At 36.6% G+C, this 19,739-nt stretch overlaps 1 protein-coding gene across 1 annotated transcript in view; it reads left to right on the forward strand.

The window, feature by feature from the left end:
- The window catches only part of EYS (eyes shut homolog), an 872,029-nt gene that overhangs the window by 608,427 nt on the left and 243,863 nt on the right, over positions 1–19,739 (forward strand). The window contains exon 35 of the mRNA XM_056343434.1: positions 7,624–7,736. Within this exon, the coding sequence (XP_056199409.1) occupies positions 7,624–7,736 (113 nt within the window). The remainder of the gene's footprint in view (positions 1–7,623; positions 7,737–19,739) is intronic.

Here is a 19,739-nt window from a genome sequence, read left to right on the forward strand (position 1 = left end):
CTATGCTCAGCCCTGGTGAAGCCGCACCTGGAATGCTCTGACCAGTTCTGGATACCTAGCGTGAGTGACAACCATACTGGAGAGGGTCCAGCTGAAAGGCATAGTGTGCCCGCTGACATTCCTTACAACCTGTGTGAGGAATACTGTGTTGCCTTGAAACCCCTCTTTTTTAAAGAGACTGAGCTAGAAAAACAAATGTTATGTATTTGCAATATACAAAAACAGACATTCCAGTTGCAGATGTTTATAAAAGAGGTACAGGTGTGATGTAAGAAAGCATAAAACTTTAAAAATGTATGAAGACATTTTCTTGTCTCTCCCTCCTTCAGCTGAGAATCTTTAACTTTCTTAGAACTGACAAAATGAACCCCTTCTGAATACTATATCCTCAGGTTACAGTCACTAAAGAAAAGACTATTTTGTTGGAACATTTTAACTTTTATAGTCCTTTTTTCCTTCTGAAAGACCTCCAAGTGTTCCAGATAAATACAGTCTTTCTCCCTGAAATATATGTATTTCCTCCTTATGCTAGGGATAGCCTGACCATCATATGAGTATGCTTCTTTTTATACACAGATGTCTTTGTTTTAGGTAAGACATTACCTATTCTAGTTCAGACAGCTGTACAACTACTTGCTTTAACCCCTCCCTTTTTCTGTAACTCAACGTTTATGATTCAGTAAGAAGTGTTTCACACTGAATCTTATTTTAGATATCAGGATATTTGGTGTTGAGACTGACCCATAAGGATCAACAAATCCATCAGTATGTAAACACATATACTTCATACAAACATCTCTTGGGTTAAATGTTTGTAGGTCTGAGCTGTTGGTTATTGATTGGACAAGAAGCAGAACTACAGAAGTTGACAGGCTTGTACTGAAAACTAGTTCATGGTGATGGCCTCCAAACACCTTTCCTCTAATGTGTTGCAATACTGTGTTACATTAAGTTCAGCATCACTCTGAAAAGGTGAAGCGCAGGGAGATGAATTGATTTCCACAGTTAGTTGATAGAGTCTGTACTAGATAAGAAACAGAAGTCTGACTCTCCCTGTTCTAGTACTCTCAGGCCAATGTGTTTTTGAGCTTGTTCATGGGCAAGGTATTATACCGCATTAACAAGAGAGAATTAAAAAGATAAATTACAGTAGTTGAACTGTTTAAAAACTGCAATAGCAAACAAAGCAAGTGAATCATGCTTTATGCTTGTAAGTGTAAATACTGAAGTTGTTTACTAAAAGGCCAAACATTGCTAGCCATAAAACTTAGAGAGGTCCTTTCTTACTTCAGAGTCTTCATATCACTTCTGAAATGCAACATTGCACTTGCTTAACTGCAAGGCAAGAGCAAGTTTAAAAGTTAAGGATCTTGGCCATGGACAAACTTCCATATAAATGGTAAGGGAATTTCTCAGTACCCTTGAATCTTTCAGACTTACTGGTTTTAATTAATCCTCTGTGGCTTAATAACCATTCTCAGCCAGAACAAACTGGCAGAATAATGGGAAATTGACAGTGAAATACTTATGCTCAAGTTTTACACTGCCAGTCAATTTAGATGAGAAAATTATGCAAGAGGAATATGAATGTCTGTTACATGGTGAAGTGGCTCCATCAGAGTCTGGGACAAGGCAGATGACCAGTCTGGATCCCACTGTAAAGCACTGTAATCTGGGAGGTGTTTTACCAGTACTGGTCTGCTCACAGACCCAGTGCGAGACGGTAAGTCTCAGTACCTTGCCCTGCAGCACAGGAGACTGGAAGAACTCCTGACTTGTTGATAATCCAATAGCAGGAGAACTACCAGGCTTGCTAGGGCAAATGAAAAATGAGGAGCAGAAATGTAAACCTGTATCACCCTAGGCCGCTTGGAGATCTCCCCCCCTATTCTGTCTATTTTATTATGCTTTACCTTTCTTGTTTCAGTAAGGTTTTGTGATAGGGTTCAATATCCATGGCAGGTACAATAAATGCAGATTTCTGATAACGGTAATAGTTTTAACATTTCAGTACAAGCAGCTGCTACATGGAAAAATAATCTTGATTTAACTTCTTATCCCTTTTTAGTTGTGTTAATATAACTGAATTAAAGTATTTTGGGGGAATGTTTGGCTCAGAATTACAATTTTGATGTAAAATCATCTATTATATTAATGTTATCAGGTAAATGAAACCTTGATATTATGCATAGGTTTAGACAGTGTTGCATCTCACAATCAAAACTGGTCAGGATGTAGGAGACATTTAAGTTCCTTTGTGTTTCATGCACTTTATTTTATATATGGTGGCATGTAGGCAATTTCACGGGTACACCTTCCCATTTCTGTACTAGTATAGTAGAGAAACTGAAACAATATTCCTTCTCCCATATTTTAAGTGCTTTCTTTAATTATTTTTGCTTTCAGAACCAATACCACTTTTCCTACACATTTTGAAATGTCATTAAACTCAAATAAAATTGGTAAATACTTCAAAGTGCAGTAACAAACAGCATAGATACTTCACCCACCCCCTATCCGCACCACTGTCTACTTCAGCAACACTTCTCAAAGGAAATTGCATTTCTGTGTGATTAATGGCTATATAAATTAACCAGAGTAGCATTGCCCATTTTGCTTGAACTACCTGATTTAAAATGTTCAAGGTTTAATTTTTATTAACAGATGTTTAAAAGTTTAAATCAGCATGAACAAAAACCGGTAACATTTTTTGGTCAAGGTGATGTCTGAGTGACTGTTGTTGAATTTTAACAAAACCTTGAAAATTTGGTGCCATGAAAAGACTGGAAAAAATACATACCCTATCTATAGCATGTTGACCTGAACGCAGGCAGGTTTCAGTGCTCACTAAATGGAATACAAAGGCAGAAGGTGCTGTTGAATTAAGCATGTTCTGTTTGCCTTGGTGCTAATTTTGTAGGCTATGTATAGTTTTACTTTGTCCTGTATTTATTTAATTCAGTATCTAACCCAGGAACATGGGTTGTAAAATTACATTTCTTAAAGAACAAAATATTCTTTAGGGGGAAGGACCCCACCACGACACCCCCACACACCGCCACCTTCCTCCGTCGAATTTAGACTTTTTTTGAAAAAAGGTATTATTTTTGAATTTATGATTATTTTTTTCAAGTGGGTTTGATATTGAATTTCAGTTGCAGTAGATTTTGAGCAGGTTAGAACTGAGATAGTTAGTCACATTTGTTGTTGTTCGGCCAATCTGAAGAGAACACAGAGTTGAGGGTAGAACTTGCTTAATTTCAGAGTTCATTATGACCATTTCGTATGATTCGAATCTCTAGCAAGAACCCGAACTGGAGCAGAGAAACTGTTATCTCAAGGTTATGCATTCATTTCCAAACTGTTCATCATGTTGTTAGTAAATATAGATGGAATAGTTAGTAGAGTATTCAAAAATGTGTCCCTAGGCCATTTTGTTGATGTTTAAAATACTGCAGTTTGAAAAGTTTAACTGTCTTTTGCAGAGTTGTACAAATTTGGCTCTAAAATCAGACATATTTCACAGGAATATCAAAGATGTGAAAGATTACTGAATAGTGCATGCTGGTAGACTGTAATATCTATAGTGAGAATTTTTAAGATACATAAAATTTATCTTAAGTGGAGTCAAATGAGGAAAGACTACTTTTTTTTGGGTGAATTATATTTTTTTTTTGTAAGTGCTCTGATCATAAGCCAACAACTCATTATATTATTTATGAATCTGTAATGAAAAGACAGCATGCAAGCTCATTTCGCTAGGAACTCAATTCTAGATTAATTGTACCTAACAGCAGCTCAGATTTGGGCTAGTCAGTAAGGGATGTTAATAAATGGTTTGGCATATATGTGTGAACTTTTCCTACCAGGTAAGTATCTGTACTCATTTTTGTCAAGTATAAAGGGCATTTAAAGAGCATGGTTACTATATGTCAAACATATCTGCATAGTTTCTGAATAGTGAATTGTATTAAATTAAATTTCTGGTGTTGCTATGACCCTGACATTTTCAGGCAATCTAAGTATTATGGTCGGTCAGCATATTAATATATTTTTTTAAATGGAAGGAAACCCAGCTACATGTGAAGTCTGTATTTTAATACTCTGCTAATCACAAATAATAATCTACTCTCAAGAATAGCAGAATAAAAGCTGATTGCTTATGATTATTTGTATCAATAGCCCTTATTCCTAAATATTTCTAGGAAGACATTAGTTATCTGTATAGATAGCATAGCAGTGCAAAGGCAAGTAATTGACGAAAGTTTTTATGATGGAGTTATAATTACAAAAAGTAAGTATTTTACAATTAGAGGAATGCATTACATTCAAAATATACACATATCAATGTAAGAGAAATTGTTAGGATCCCAATCGGTATGTTTGTTTTGGGGGAAAGGAAACCACGTTGTTAAAATATTCACTGATAATAGCGCTTGGGGGAAATATGCAAATAAATGTTTATTCACAAACCAAGTGTTTAATTTGCTGTTCAGTGTGCAGAATGTGTCATAGGTTACCATAGTGAATTTCCCCTATACCAACCTGACATTCAGAATGTTGAATGAACTCAACTAAGCACAGTAGCTGTCATAAATGTTAAAATGATACTGTATCTGACCTTTGCATTTATTGGTTCCTTTTACTTTTTTTGTTGTTGGTTTTTATTTTGTGTGTTTTTATAATCCCAAGAATGAGGGCTTTTGTTGAAAAAGATACATGGTGTGACTGGAACAATCATAATTAAGCTTTAGTGAAACTGCATAAGAGGGTAAGGGAGAGAAGCAGCAGCAGAGCTCCAAGTTGATTTATGCAGTCATATTAAAACACTGTTCAATTTTTCATTTTTTTAGGCAATGTTATGGGTCCCATGTCATTTCCAACTAAGAATTGTGTAACTGTTTCTGTCTGTGTTCATGTTAAATTTGCAACAGATCCTACACCAATTTGAAAATTGTTTCATTTACTATTTATAAAAGGCAGGAAAAATAGTAAGAAACCTCTCTTATCAAAGGTAAAATGTGAAACTTCATAGGACAATACATCTTCAAAGGTTACCTGGTATAATGTGTCATGACAACAGCAGCAAAAGCAGACTGCTGAGTATAACACGTGGCAGTCCAACAAAAGTACTGACTTGCCAAAGTGACTCGCAAAGGATGAAGAGAGGCAGTCAGTCTGCTATTGTCCATAATCCATATCAATAGTCGCTGTCAGCCCTCGTGGTATATCAAATAATATTGTTCTCTTAATATCCAAAGCATAACTTTGAGGAGGGGAAGGTTCACATCCAGTCCTTGAATGAGGGTTTATTTACTAAGCTCCAGGAAGCCTCAGTGCAGTCCTCCAGAATGTGTTAGCGACACAGAGAGACGATCTTCCCCATTCCAGCACTTGAACTTCGCTGTCTTCAAATGCAGAGTTCCACAGCTTAATTTTGAGTTGTATTAAAAGTACATTGTTTACCTTGCTTTCATCTTCACGCTGATTTATGTGATTTCATGTCCTTTTGATCCTCTATTGTGAGAAACTGAAAATTCTCAGCAAACTATGTTCTAATTCTCCTTGATGGTGGGTTTTCCTGAGTAAAGATTCCTGGGCTATATAGTCACTCTCTGTTCAGAAGTTCTCATATGTGTCATCATCCTTACACACCTTATAGTTTTTGCATATTGTGAAATCATCTTGGGATTTTGGTTTTGCTATCCTGAATAGCACAAGAAACACTGAGCCACTTGTGGATAGGCGGAAGACCACAGACCCTAATAGAGATGCTGAGGGAATTTCTAGGGGCTGTCCATATTGAAAAAAGCTCACTATTTATTCCCAAATTTTCTGCTTCTGTTTTAATCATACTCTTCATTTATTGAAGGCCTTCCATGTTATCCCAGGGTGACCAAAGTACTTTAGAATCTTTTAGTACAGAAACTTGTTAAAAGCCTTTTGGAAATCAAAGGCTGTGTGCCAAGGCATCCTTTTTCACATATTCAGTATTCCTTCTGTGAGTTACAATTTCCATTTTCAGAAACCATCTCAACTATTCCCCAGTACATTACGTTCATCTATGTATCTATTAATTCTGTCATGTATTAATTCTGTAATGTAGTTCTTAATGATTTGTCTGGAATGGAACTGGGCTTACTAATCTGTAGTTTGGAGTGTGCCCTTGCATTCCCTAGTCTTGTGCCCCTTTCCCAAATTTAGAAAAAAAACCCAAAAGAACCCAAACCAACCCAAACCCAACCCAAACAAACAAAAAAAACCCCAAAATCCACATCTACCATTTCTATGGTGGGATGCCATTTTAAGTGATGACCACAGTAATTTCCTTTAGGACTTCTGGACAAACACTATTTTGTCTTTCTTTTTTTTTGCTACTGTTTGCTTTGTTGATTTATTTTAAAATATTTCCGAGTAATAATTTGAAACATATCTCTGATGAATCCCTACTAAGAAGGAGTTCTCGCATAGGAATCTCCCAGAGCTCCTCTGCATTAAATTTTGATTTGGTGAGTTCATTTGCATTTCCTGCTAGAGCCTTACCTCTTTGAACACTCCTTTTACACTTTGATGGTCTGTTGGCCCTACAGACTTTCTGGCAGGCTTACTGCTCCTCTTCAGTTTTAAAAAACATTTAATGCTCACCATTATGCTTTTAGCAAATTGATCCTCAAGATCTTTTTATTTTTCTTTCTGCAAGTATCTAAACCTGACATCACGGTCAGTATTAGGAACGGGTCATCTGCAGTGTGAAGGACTATGGCAAGATCGCTTCCCCTCCTGTGGGCTTATGAACGGCATTCGTTTAGGTGCCTCAGGTCACACCCTCTTCCACTCTTACTGTCTTTTCTTCCCGAGTAGTTTCCCAAGGCCCCATTTGAATATGTTGATGACTTCCATCATCATGGACAGTCCTAGCAGTACTTTTTTTCTCAATTTGGCATGAAATTTATTATATAAACTATGGAGACCTATCTATTATGTGGTCCCAAGGACAGGTACACATGATCTGGTGTGACCAGGAATTGTCCAAGTCCAGTGGTCCAGTCAGTTGCAACATTTTGAGTGGCTTGTTTGTATATTATAACACCTGTCAACACACTGTGTTAGTGTTATTTGTTTAGATGGTGAGGTACACATAACAATGTATTGTTCTGTGGTTTTTTCAGTACCCCTACAGTGATTCCCAGTTTACTATGTCCTTAGGCATCTTTGAAACATGATTAATGATACTAGATATCTTTTGAGCAGCGAAGTAGTAAATTTAAAAGTAGAATTTTCAAAGCTTCCTTGTTTACTATTCCCCATGACCTGTGTTCATATATAAACAATACATACCTGATTAAAGTTAAAGTCCTCTTTTTACTGGTGTCTCATTATACCTGCAGTTCTGTCTGCATGTCCAAAACTCTGTTTAATTTTTAAGTCAGTACTGCTTATCTTGATGTAATTTCTTTTCATATTCAGTTTTTTAAAATAAAATTTCATTAAGGAAAAAATGGAGACCAGTGGGGCAGTAGTAGAATTAAAGTATGTTACAAATAATTTGCAGAAACTAAATTATTTTAAAACTAATCACAATGACAACAAGCAAAAGAGCTATGTACATTTTCTCCTTTGTAGATACCTGGACCTGTCTACAATTTCACTGGCTGTATACAAGTTACAGAAATCAATAACGTGGGACCTTTCAACTTCTCTAGTGCTGTGGGAAGAAACAATATTGACAATTGCAGGTAAACTACCCTCTGTGCCTTTTAAATTGGAAGAAACTGTTTTCCTTGATTTTGCTTTCTTCCTTAAATAGGGTGACCATTTTATATAATTTCAGCAATGGTTACAGAACAAAAATACACTATATAGAGATACTGTGCTTTCTTCTATGCTTCTGAAGCATTTCCTTTATGGAAGGTGCTTTTTGCGGAGTAGTTCAGTTAAGCTTGTAATCTTACTTGGAGTGAGTTTTCACCCACTGAATGCTGAAACATGGCGTATTAAGCAAGATAATCTGCAACAAAATACAGGAGTGGGAAGTGGGGTGATGTGCTGGTTGTGTTTCTACTCATGGTTTTGAAATTTCCATTAATCTTGTAACAAATGCTGATGATTTGCTGCTGCACTTACTCTATTTGAGATTGTGAAAATAGCTGGGAAGGATTGTTTCTGAATACATGAAAAAAAACCAAACTTGGTTTCATTTTTGCATATTCATATGGCTGTTGGTCTTGCATTGGTTGAAATAAAAGGCTATACATAGGCTGTGGTGTCAATTAGGATTCAATTCTGTCATATAAAATGTGTGAACATGGAAAAGTGGAAAACAAAAGGAAGAGGTGAGTTGCGTTTGTACTTCATCAAGTCTTTCAGAACAAGGTACAATTTTACTCATAGGATGTACTATCACTGGAGGATTTTGTATAAGCCTTTTTACATATGGCTTTATTTTTTTTTTCCCTAAAATTTATGGAACAGTTTAATCAATGTTTGTGTGCTTGTTTCAACAGTAAGTCACAAAGCTAGTGGTAATGGACTAAATCATTATTTAAAGATCCATGAGATCTGGACTCTGCATTCACTTCTGTCTCTAGCCCCGTAATGCACTTACACACATCACACTCAAAGTTATGAAAGGAGTGGAAATAGCAAACCCAGGTAATCAACAACCTGCTTCAAGTACCATGCTTCTAAGCTTTTGCAAGTAAAACTAGGTCTGAACAAAAGTTCAGCTTGTTACATCTGCACACACCTGCCAACATCTCTATTTAGAACAGCAGCTCAGTGTCATCTCCTTGTTCAAACTTCGCAAAGAAATAAATCTTTGCACTGCACAAAGAAATAAAACTTTTGAGTTCCCCAACGCTTTTTATTTGGAAGATGTTCTCTAAGTACATTAAACAAACAGTTGAGGGTATAAATCCTGCACAGAATAGAGCTCTGACCTCTGTTGTGACAAACCCCAGATGAGAAGTGATGGCTCCACTCCTGACTTCCTGCATAGAGCTTCTTCCTAGCCAGAACCGTTGTCTCCTCCAAAATGAGGGCACATGCTCTTGTCTGAGGAACTATGCCTCTGTGCAGAACAGAAGTTCATAGAGATGAAAGCAAGTGAAGAAGCTACTTCACGTCTTTAATTCAGGTATTAGGGGGAAAAAAACTTGACCTGAAGATTTAATTTATTTATATATTAGAAAATAAACAGTCATTGGAAAAAAAAAAATCATAACCCATCCCTGACGTCACATCTGGTTACTATATTAGGAAATTGTTCTCCATTTTGCACAGTCATTAGAGCTTTGGTGTCCCAAATCCTAGACAAGATGTAGCTCTGTTCTTTAAACTACTGGAAAAAAGAGGAATCACTTAAAAATCAAGACTGTCATCATCTTTTGTGCTTTCTTTCATTCTCCAAAACAATACTTTATCTGAGAAGCATGTCTACATAGTCAGCCTTTTTGACACCTTTTTTTACAAAAAAAAAATAATTTCCTATTGAGTAGTTTACATAACCATTCATTTGACAACTGATAGCCTTCAAGAACCAAAACACGAATGAGAACTGCTTTGTCCAGTCTGTGTATGCAACAAATAGAGGGATATAGACAGGAAGGAAAAGGCATATAAGGAAATCTGGCTTTGTTCCTTTTAAAATTTGTTTAGTTTAGATGCTATAGTATCTGTTACATGGTAACCTGTAGAGTTATTTCCCACATTCTATTGCATTTTGTATTAATTATTCTTCCCTTCATAGTTAGTCAATTAGCATAGAAACATGACTGATACAGTATAATATAGATATTAAAGATGACTTTATTTGAATCATAGCTCGGTGATTATAGTCTAGGGCTGTTTCTTGCAGATACTTACTGTGTATATCTAACTGATTAGGTGAGTAAAATGACATGATAGTTTGTATAGATGGAAATAGTTTTGTACATAAAAGGATGCTGGAAGGATGTTGGGCCTCGTCAATCCTCTGTCCTGTACAACATCTCCCTTTTACCTCCCTGCTTGTTCCAGCACTGTACCTGAGCCTAACAGTGTCCAACCTCATGCAGTCCACACCGAGCTGGCTTCATCCTGATCCAAATCACAGTTATTTCTGTCTGTGAAAAGCTGGGAAACAGAATTGAAATTAGTCTGAATTTCCCTTGGTGGTATGGTTGTCCCATAGGAGTGGACTGCAGGGAAGCCTAGGAAGCATTCGCCATGCACATTCCCTGCCCTGTGACACATGAATTTCATATCTGCCCACACGTGGCAGCTTACATCATCCTTGCTTTTCACTTTAGGTATAACCCCCATGCATCAGTCCTTACATGCAAATTCTGCTTCCCAGAAAGCATCTAGGAGGCCCAACTACCATTCTTTTTTTTTGCAAGACAGGCTTCGTAGGAAGAGAGCTTTGTTTTGAGAAGGAAGGAGAAAGTAATTGAAGAAAGTTGCTTAAAGAGGGCAATAATGGATTATATATGCTGCAAATACAAGTAGCTGAATAGTAGAAAGCCTGGTGTACTTGGTGGTGTATTTTCAGAATTCCCATGGTCCTGTTGATGCAATATTGCTACAGTTGGAGGTGCCTGGAAGTAACAGAGTACTTTACAATGTGGCAGACAAAGTAACCCAATTTCTTCCTGTAAGAACATCCCTGTATTGATCAACGAGTGACACTTAAGTATTTCTGTTCCCTGCTGTTGTAATTTTGCTTCAATTGACTTCTACCTATCATCACCTGTTTGTAGACTTCTCATCCTTTTGAAAGCCCCTACTTTTGCATATTTAGCCATACTCTAGTGGCAGTCACTTACTCTGCTGGGGTTTTTACATCTTGGTTCCCCAGAAGCACGGATTACTTCGTTATTATGGTGTAGGTCAGCCAAAGGGAGACAAGCAGAAACTTCTTAATGTGTATGGGCTTGTGAGTAAATTTTAAGCTTATGAATTTTTAATAGGCTTGAAATTTACTCAAATGTCTTCTGCCATTTTTTTAACTAGATCTATTTGAATTTTAAAACACCAAAAGGAGGATCTAATATGTGCAAGGAATATAGAGAGCTTTCAAAAATAAATTTTAGATACAGTTCATTAACCTTTTCAAAACTACTGGCATCACAAGTCAGTACCTTTCATATTATATTATGTACTCCATGTTGCTTATCTCAGAGATTCATGCAATTTAGGCCACTGTTTAAAATTTTTTGAGAATAAGAAATGTAAAAAATGAAGCGATAACATTAATTTCACTGGCATACATATCTGACTGTTTGCTGTCTAAAATGCTATATATAGGGCAAGAATGCCTTTTGTTCCTTTAGCATTCATTTTTTGTCATGCAAATATCATATGCTGCAAAGCAGGGAGAATTATTTTAACTTGGTAGAACTAAATAGGAGATAGGGACAACATTCAAATTGCCTTTCATGTCATTTTGGAAGCAGATGCTAAATTCTGCTTAAATTCAAGAGGATGATTGATAAAGCAAGCACTGGGCAAGGTAAGATCAAAGACCTTAAAACGTGAAATAATCCTGATGATTCTGAAAGATGCAGGATTTCTGTGCGTGCTCAGAAGCACTGATGTTTCAAGCCTGAGGCTTTAACTCAGTTAATCTGTGAGGTCATGGCTCAGGTCCTTCTGATAATCACATGCATCACTGTTCAAGCCTGGAGTTCATAGATAGGCTGTAACCCGTGATACCACAGGGAGGAGGGAATAGCTAGGAGGGATGTATTGCACTGAGGACTCATTAGAGCTTCCTGCCATAAGATGTAACCAAGGTAGAACAGAAAATGGTGGAAAAATGGTAAGGGCAGGAGACTGAATTTAAGTTTGACTCTCTGAGAGCAGGTTTACAGCTATAAAGGTCCTCTGAGTTATGTGGGTTTTGCTTTCAGAAAAGGTTATAACAGAACCATATCAATTAGTAAAGGTCAGCCTCCAGTAGGTAGTTTTCCAGAATTATGCCAGACTGTATACTCAAGTAAATCTTGTCAAAGTTTATTTTAAGATTCTGTTTAAACTATTGCTGCCCCAGAGTTATGAATATATAGACAATTTTGGAAAAGATTATATGATGGCCAACAGTAGTAGAAGAGACAATTGGAAATAAAGGATCTCTGATGGGATCTGTTAAGAAAGGAATTTTTTTTTTTCCTTCTTCTGAAGCAAGTAAGGTACTCGTGATGCGTTAATGCAATATAAAGCTCCTGTAAGTGTTTCAGAAAATGTTACTGGAATAGATTTGCAGGATAAATGACTATCACTTTCGGGCAGAGTTCAGATGACAGATATAAATGAAGCTTTGAGTCACAGCATTAAAAGCTGGTGTTTACTGCGGCTCACTTCTATTTTAATGTCTGGGAGCTAGGACTGTTGTATATTCCTGTAAGAGTTTACTGCATGTAGTAAATTCAAAGGTTCCAAACACACACACATATGTAAAATATATACATATACATATATCTATCCAAGCCATGATTTGTTCTTCTTTTAAAAAATACCTAACTAGGAAACATAAAATTACTGTTGCTGTTTCCTAAGAAGAGTCTTACTGGTGAATGCAAATGTACAGGGCTGATTTCCACTCAGAGACAGGAGCTAATAAGCTGAGTTCTTCGTTACTGCCCATTGGACAGATTTTCAGTTGATTTTTTTAAAGTTCTTATTTTGCTGTTAATTTATCTTAAAGTGTTTTTTTCCAGGCTGAAACTGAGTTTCATCTCAGCAAAGGCTCTGACTGCTATTTGCAGTTAGGAAAGAGGCTCTTGAATGTGCATTACCCAAGTTCCATTCCATCATGAGGACTGATGGGTTTCCTAATGCATGGCAATTTTCTCAGGAGCTATGCAATACATTTCAGAGAACTCTACATGTTTTCAGGAAGCCTTCAGTTCCACTTCCCCTCACTTATCCACTTTTGCAGAAGCTCTAAATCCTCTTCCTTATGTGAGTACTCCCCTTTCCATTCTGTAGTTTACTGTGGTATTTTCACAAACACACCAGCAGACCACAAACACCTTTGTGAAGTTCACTCTCCTGCGCGATTTCTCAGCATGTCTCTTCCTCTGTAGAACTTCCTGCTTTTTCAGAATATTATAAAACATCACAACTTAAAGAATCTGACACCACGTATTTAAAGTGTTTGATTTCTGTCTTTGGATTGAACTGCATACCTTGTAGTAGGGAAAGCTGGCTCAAATGAAAGGGAAATCGCACGTTTCCAGACTTAAGCTCTTCTCTCTACTTACATCTTAGTTTATGAAAAAATGCAAGATCCTATGGGAAGCATTGAGCTTCTGTTATACGTAAAAGAGATTATTCAGACTTCATCTCAGTTTAGGTAGTTATGTTCACATTTTTTCATTAACAGTTTGGAGTTATGTGCTTAAATATGAAACAGCAAAGAGAAAGAATATATAGGGCTCCTCAACACTGTAGAAGAAAATGATTAAATGAACAATACTGACACTACTTAGTTTTAATTATTTAACAGGGTTTCTGTTTTTTCTGTCGTTAACATAGAGATTGCACTAAATGTTTCTGAAGTACAATTGAAAATAAAGCTTCAGAAAGATCATTCATTTATATTCACCACATAAGATGCTCGATATTATGTTAATAACTATTCTGTCCAATTTTAACATAGAGAATGATAACAAGCTTTTGTTCTTTATGTATTTATTTTGTTAGTTTTTTCTTTCTCATCTATTGCTTTTGCAGTCTGATTACCTTTTCTGTATGTTTCTAATTTTCCCTTTTTCCTTTCCCAGTGCCTGAGTTGCTTACATATAGTTTAATCCTCTGTGCTTGAGTTGCCCTTCTTGATTTCCCTCATCTTTTACAACATGTCTTTGCAATTTTTTCTTTCCCTTTGTGAGTTTTGCCATCCTGTGCAATTTCCTTTGTGCTCTCTGTGTGTACATGAATTTGGGATATTTTTCTGTTACCTTTTCTTCCTCCTTTGACATTTCCGTTCAGATGATTTTTTCAGTGATAAAGGCTTCAATATTGAAAAAGAAAAAGAAAGAAGTGACAGATCTAATATTTCCTACTATTATAAATCCTCAAAACCACAGTAAATTGCTGTGTAAGGCTTTAGCTCCATCTTTTGCAGTATTCTGTGGAAATTGTGGGGGATATTAAGACAAATCCCTGTGTCATATAAGCAGGTGAGTTAATGAGTCTTTGCAAATATTTACATTTCTCTCCCTATTTCTGGAAAAGGTTGCCTCTCATCAGCATACTACAAAACTAACACCAATTTTTCTTGGGGCAACTCTGTTTCTAAAGGAATAATAATAATTTTTGGTGATTATCTTAGAGTCATAGAATCATAGAATCATTTAGGTCGGAAAAGACTTGTAAGATCATCAAGTCCCTGTTAACAGAGGACTGCCAAGTCCATCACTAAGCCGTGTCACCAAGCACTGCATTTACACGGTTTTAAACAGCTCCAGGGACTGTGATTTTACCACGTCCCTGGTCAGCCTGTTCCAGTGCTTCACCGACTTTTCAGTGAAGAAATTTTTCCTAGTATTCAACCTGAACTACTCCTGGCACAACTTGAGGCTCTTTCCTCTTGTCATCTGGGAGAAGAGACCAGCCCCCACCTGCCTACAACTTCCTTTCAGGCAGCTGTAGAGAGCGGTAAGATCCCCCCTGAGCCTCCTTTTCTCCAGACGAAACAACCCCGGTTCCCTCAGCCACCCCTCATAAGCCTTGTGCTCCAGACCCTTCACCAGCTTCGTTGCCCTTCTCTGGACACACTCCAGCACCTCTACATCCCTCTTGAAGTGAGGGGCCCAAAGCTGAACCATGTTTTGAGGTGCGGCCTCACTAGTGCCAAGTACAGGGGGACAATCACTTCCCTTGTCCTGCTGGCCACACTGTTTCAGATACAAGTCCAGATGCTGTTGGCCTTGGTCACTGGGCACACTGCTGCCTCATGTTCAGCCGTCTGTCAGCCAGCACCCCCAGGTCCTTTTCCACTGGGCAGCTTTCCAGACACTCTTCCCCGAACCTGTGAGTATTGCTTGGGGTTGTTGTGACCCCAGGGCAGGACCCAGCACTGAGCCTTGTTGAACTTCATACAACTGTCCTCAGCCCATCAGTCCAGCCTGTCCAGATCCCTCTGCAAAGCCTTCCTGCCCTCAAGCAGGTAACTCTCCCTTTAACTCGGTGGTGTCTGTAAACTTACTGAGGGTGCACTCAATCCCCTCATCCAGATCATCAATAAAGATACTAACCAGGACAGGCCCCAGTACTGAGCCCTGGGGAACACCACTTGTGACCTGTCACCAGCTGGATGTAACTCCATTCACCACCGCTCTTCGGGCCTGGCCATCCAGCCAGCTTTTTACCCAGTGTAGAGTACACCCGTCCAAGCCACAAGCAGCCAAGTTCTCCAGGAGAATGCTGTGGGAGACTCTGTCAAAGGCTTTACTAAGGTCCATGTAGACACCATCCAAAGCCTTTCCCTCATCCACTAGGTGGTTCAAGTTGTCATAGAATGAGATCAGGTTTGTCAAGCAGGAGCGGCCTTTCGTAAACTCCTGCTAGCTGAGCCTGATCCCCTGGTTCTCCTGCACATACTGTATGATGGAGCTCAGGATGATCTCTGTAACCTTCCCTGGCTTCGAGGTCAGGCTGACAGGCTGACATCTTGACCTTACTCACCCTTCTGTAACTTCAGGCATGTGCATTATACCAACAGAGAATTGTTTCGTAATTCTATCAATAGAATTCAGTGGCAGTCACTGTCTGTTAGTGTGTCTGAAATGAACAATTGTAATGAGAACTTGGTTTCTGCTTGAATTGCCAGGCACCTGCATGGAAGCATGGAAGACAAGTCTTAAAGGGTAACATGCATTTATTTTCTTCTGTTTTTATCAAGGAGCTATTTGCAGGTATATATGTCAATGTATGCATGCTAATGGAGCCAACGGATAAGTCTGAGGCAGTGTGTTATTGCAAATAAATAATATTTCAATTAAATGTTTTGGAAAACACTCTGACACAGTTGCACAGAAATGAAATTTTTTTATGAATAAGACTTAGAGGTTTTTTAATGGAATTGTCTTTTTACTACTGTTCATGTGTACTTCATTATTTTATATTGCATTCTTTTTCATGTGCTACGGAAGAGGTTCCAGTGCTTGAGAAATTCTGTTTTCCTGTTATGTCACACCTTTGTATCTATTTTAGTACAGTCATATAGTACTGAATAGCTCCTGTTACTTGATATTCTTATTCTGTATGATTACTAAATTTATTAGTGTAATTTATAGTTTCTTTCACCCCAAATACTTAACCATTGCATATAAGTTGATCCCTTTAAACATTAGTACAATAAAGTGCTAAACTTTAGTAAGAACACTCATAGTACAGAACTGATTTTCTTACATAAATACTTTACGAAGTAGAAATATGTGATGAAGATTTCCATTACAACAAAAAAATCTGTATCTGATTTGGACTCTTCTTTGGCTTATCAAGAAAATAATTTTTTAAGATTTACGAGAAAGACTCATTTTCCCATTAATGAATGTAACTTTTTCATTTCATATTTCAGCACAGCTTCCCTTACATAATAAAATAATTTCATAAACATGAAAATCTAAGGTTTTTGCTAGAAGTAAAAAAAAAAAAAAAAGGATTGGGTTGAGATCCCAATTTTCCTACAAAACCGGAGCAGATTCACAAAAATGAAACTAAATATAAAGCCATTTTTCAAAGTTCTAAAAACTTCACTACACATACTTTTTCACAGCATTAATAATATCATGTGTCATAGCCATTGCAATACTCTTTGGAAACTTTATCTTAATGCTTAAGAAAAATTATCTTAGTGACACAAGACATCAAGTAGTATGGTTCAATAGCTTCCTGAAATAATCACTTGGGCTTCTAGCCAGACAGGTATATGAATAATGAAAGGCTCTTCTTCTACCCTCTTGAACAGAAAAAATAATCTCCATTTGTTCTGCCAGTCTAAAACTTGCAGATGGGTGCAGGGATTGTTTGACAGAATTCAGCTTTAAGAATATTCAGAAAAGCCAAGTATAGAACAGGAGGAATTGTCTAAATCAATTGAATAGTAAAAGAAATTATCTTGTATGTTTTCCTTATTGGACTACAGTCACACAGCTTTAGTGCTAGCATTTGATGTCATTCCAATTACAGAAATCTAGAAATACAGAAAAAATGTTTTGTATATACTCACAAATAATTAAACTTTGGAGCAGGTTTCCACGACTTCCAAGTTATGGGCAGCGAGTGCCTCATAAAGGAGATGTAGTTGCTTTTGTTATTATACCAGACTGTATTGTGAAGAGAGGCATATTAGATAGAATAAGTAAGAATGAGTTATACTGAAAGGAATGGTTTGCCTACTGGAAGCTTAAATCAGTATAATACTCTCTTTGACTTTTGTAATCTTTGAGATTCACTTCCGAATTTGATACAGAAGTAATAAGAAATCATAAGAGTTGCCTTTAACTGCTAGAATGTCAAGAGAAAAGTTTAGAAGTTCAGTTTTATTCTGTGTAGTAGCTCTCTGCTGGCATCCATTCTGTGTCCTTCACTGTGTCCGTGAATAGACCACAGGGCTTCATGACTTTTGAAGTATTTGTGGGTTTATAAAAATCTCATTTAACAAAATTAAAAGTGGAACAATCCACATCACAAAACCTTGTGTGTTTTTATACAAAATAAAATCCATCACAAATAATATTTCACTTTTGGAAAAGATTTTACAATTAAAAAAAAAAATATTTGAGCTTCAATTTGGCAGAGCAGTTTTAATAACAACTGTCCATTTCAGATCTCAAGATTTTTAAAGAATCCAAGTTTTAAAACCAGATTTTTTTTTAATTGCCTTGTATTATTGATATCCAAAAGATGTCCATTGTAGTGATATGTATTGTGAACCTATAAATCAAAATTTGCTATGTTAATATGTAATTGACTTCATGAAAGGTATTTGCAATAAAATAAAATTCCTCTAAAGTTGGTCAAACATGGCAGGTTTAATTATTACTAAAAGACAAAAGCCTGAAAAAAGGAAATATTTTTGAAATTAATTTTGTACAAAACTTCATATTTGAAGTTCTTTTTTAAACAGGCCAAACCCCAAAAGATGAACGATGTCTTGACTAGATACTTTTGGTTAATGTAGACAGCAACTCAATGTAAGCTTCTTGAGCAAAATGATAAATGTGGTTTCTGTGTGTCTGCACAAGAAAGTAGGAAGACGATTTCATTTCTGTGTACACTATTGATTGTGATGTTGGTTCTACTGTATTTCGTTGTGTACTGATGTGCACTGGAGCAGTACCTAGAAAGTACAAAAGATGAAAGGCTTAATTAAAAAATCCTCAAAGAAATCTGTGATTTTTTTTTTTTTAAGGGTATGCAGAAAGATACTTTAGTAATGTAGTATCTTTGTTTTTTTCTAAAATATGACTGAGGGTGATTATAGTGTATACGAAGATAGCACATATGTTTGATGATGAGAAACACTGGACACAGAGGAGGTTTCTTTAGCTCAGCAGAGACAAGCATGTTAGAACCAATGGCTGAAGGCTGTAACCAGAATATCTGAATTGGTAATAAATCAAAAATGCTGTAACAGTAATGATGATTACAATTGGTACAAACTGCCAATTGAAGTGGTGGCTTCTTCATGTGTTGCTGTGTTAAAATTAGACTGTGTGTCTTTCTAGAAGGGACTTAATAGGCTTAATACAGTTATAAGTGCAGCAGATATGAAGATCTGGGACAAGCAGAAGAGGTGAAACTGGTATAAGCTGCATTAAAAAACAAACAAACAAACACCAGAGCAATTATGTGCATAAAGGAATTAAAAGAATAAATAATTAGTATGGAATGTAAAATAGATGATGCATGCATGGTTGCATGTCTATAATATATTGCTGAGTGTTAAATTGTCATACATTCTTATGTTCAGGAAATCTCTGCATCTTAGATACCATCATTCTTAGGTTCTAAACCAGAAAATACTGAATGAACTGATAAAATATATAATTATTTCTTACTTTAATACATTCTTACTTAAATGAGCCTGTGAATCAGATAGTATCTGTATTGGCTGATTAATATATAAGCAAATTATTATCAACAGCCAATAAATGGTCTTCTGTGGGGAGCTGCTAAGCAAAATTTTATTTTCTACAGGGAGCGGGGATTGTTTCTTTAAGGCCGTAATATTAAGTAATGCGATACTAGAAAGTTATATCATCCTTCAAGGGACCTTGGTTATAAAGTGAAGAAAACAAACTTATCCCTACTACTTGATTGCAGCAGAAAAACAAATATATTTACCAGTAAAAGAAACATAAATTTCCTTCCAAAATTCATATAAATATTTTACAATTACCTAATTTCTTGAATCCTTAATTGATTATAAATAGTTTATGTGTTTTTCCTGTATCTGTAACCTGCAAGGCTGTTTAATCATGTCCTGACTCTTGCTCTGCAGTACTGTAGATACACAGTGCATCACTGCCCCCTGCAGCCTTGAAACACTAGTATAACATTTTAAAAAATATGGTCTTGATCTTTGTTGAACCATTCAGAAAAAAAAACAGGTTTATATCCTGTTGTATCCTTTCCTTTTTTCTCCTTCCTTCTTTACAAGTGAAATCACAGTTCTTGGGTAAAGAGAAAATGCTTCAGAAAATTAACCTAAAAATCAAGACAGATATTGATATATTTGTGAAAAT

The sequence above is a fragment of the Falco biarmicus genome, chromosome 6 (genome assembly GCF_023638135.1).
Source record: "Falco biarmicus isolate bFalBia1 chromosome 6, bFalBia1.pri, whole genome shotgun sequence".
In the NCBI taxonomy this organism is placed as follows: Eukaryota; Metazoa; Chordata; class Aves; order Falconiformes; family Falconidae; genus Falco; species Falco biarmicus.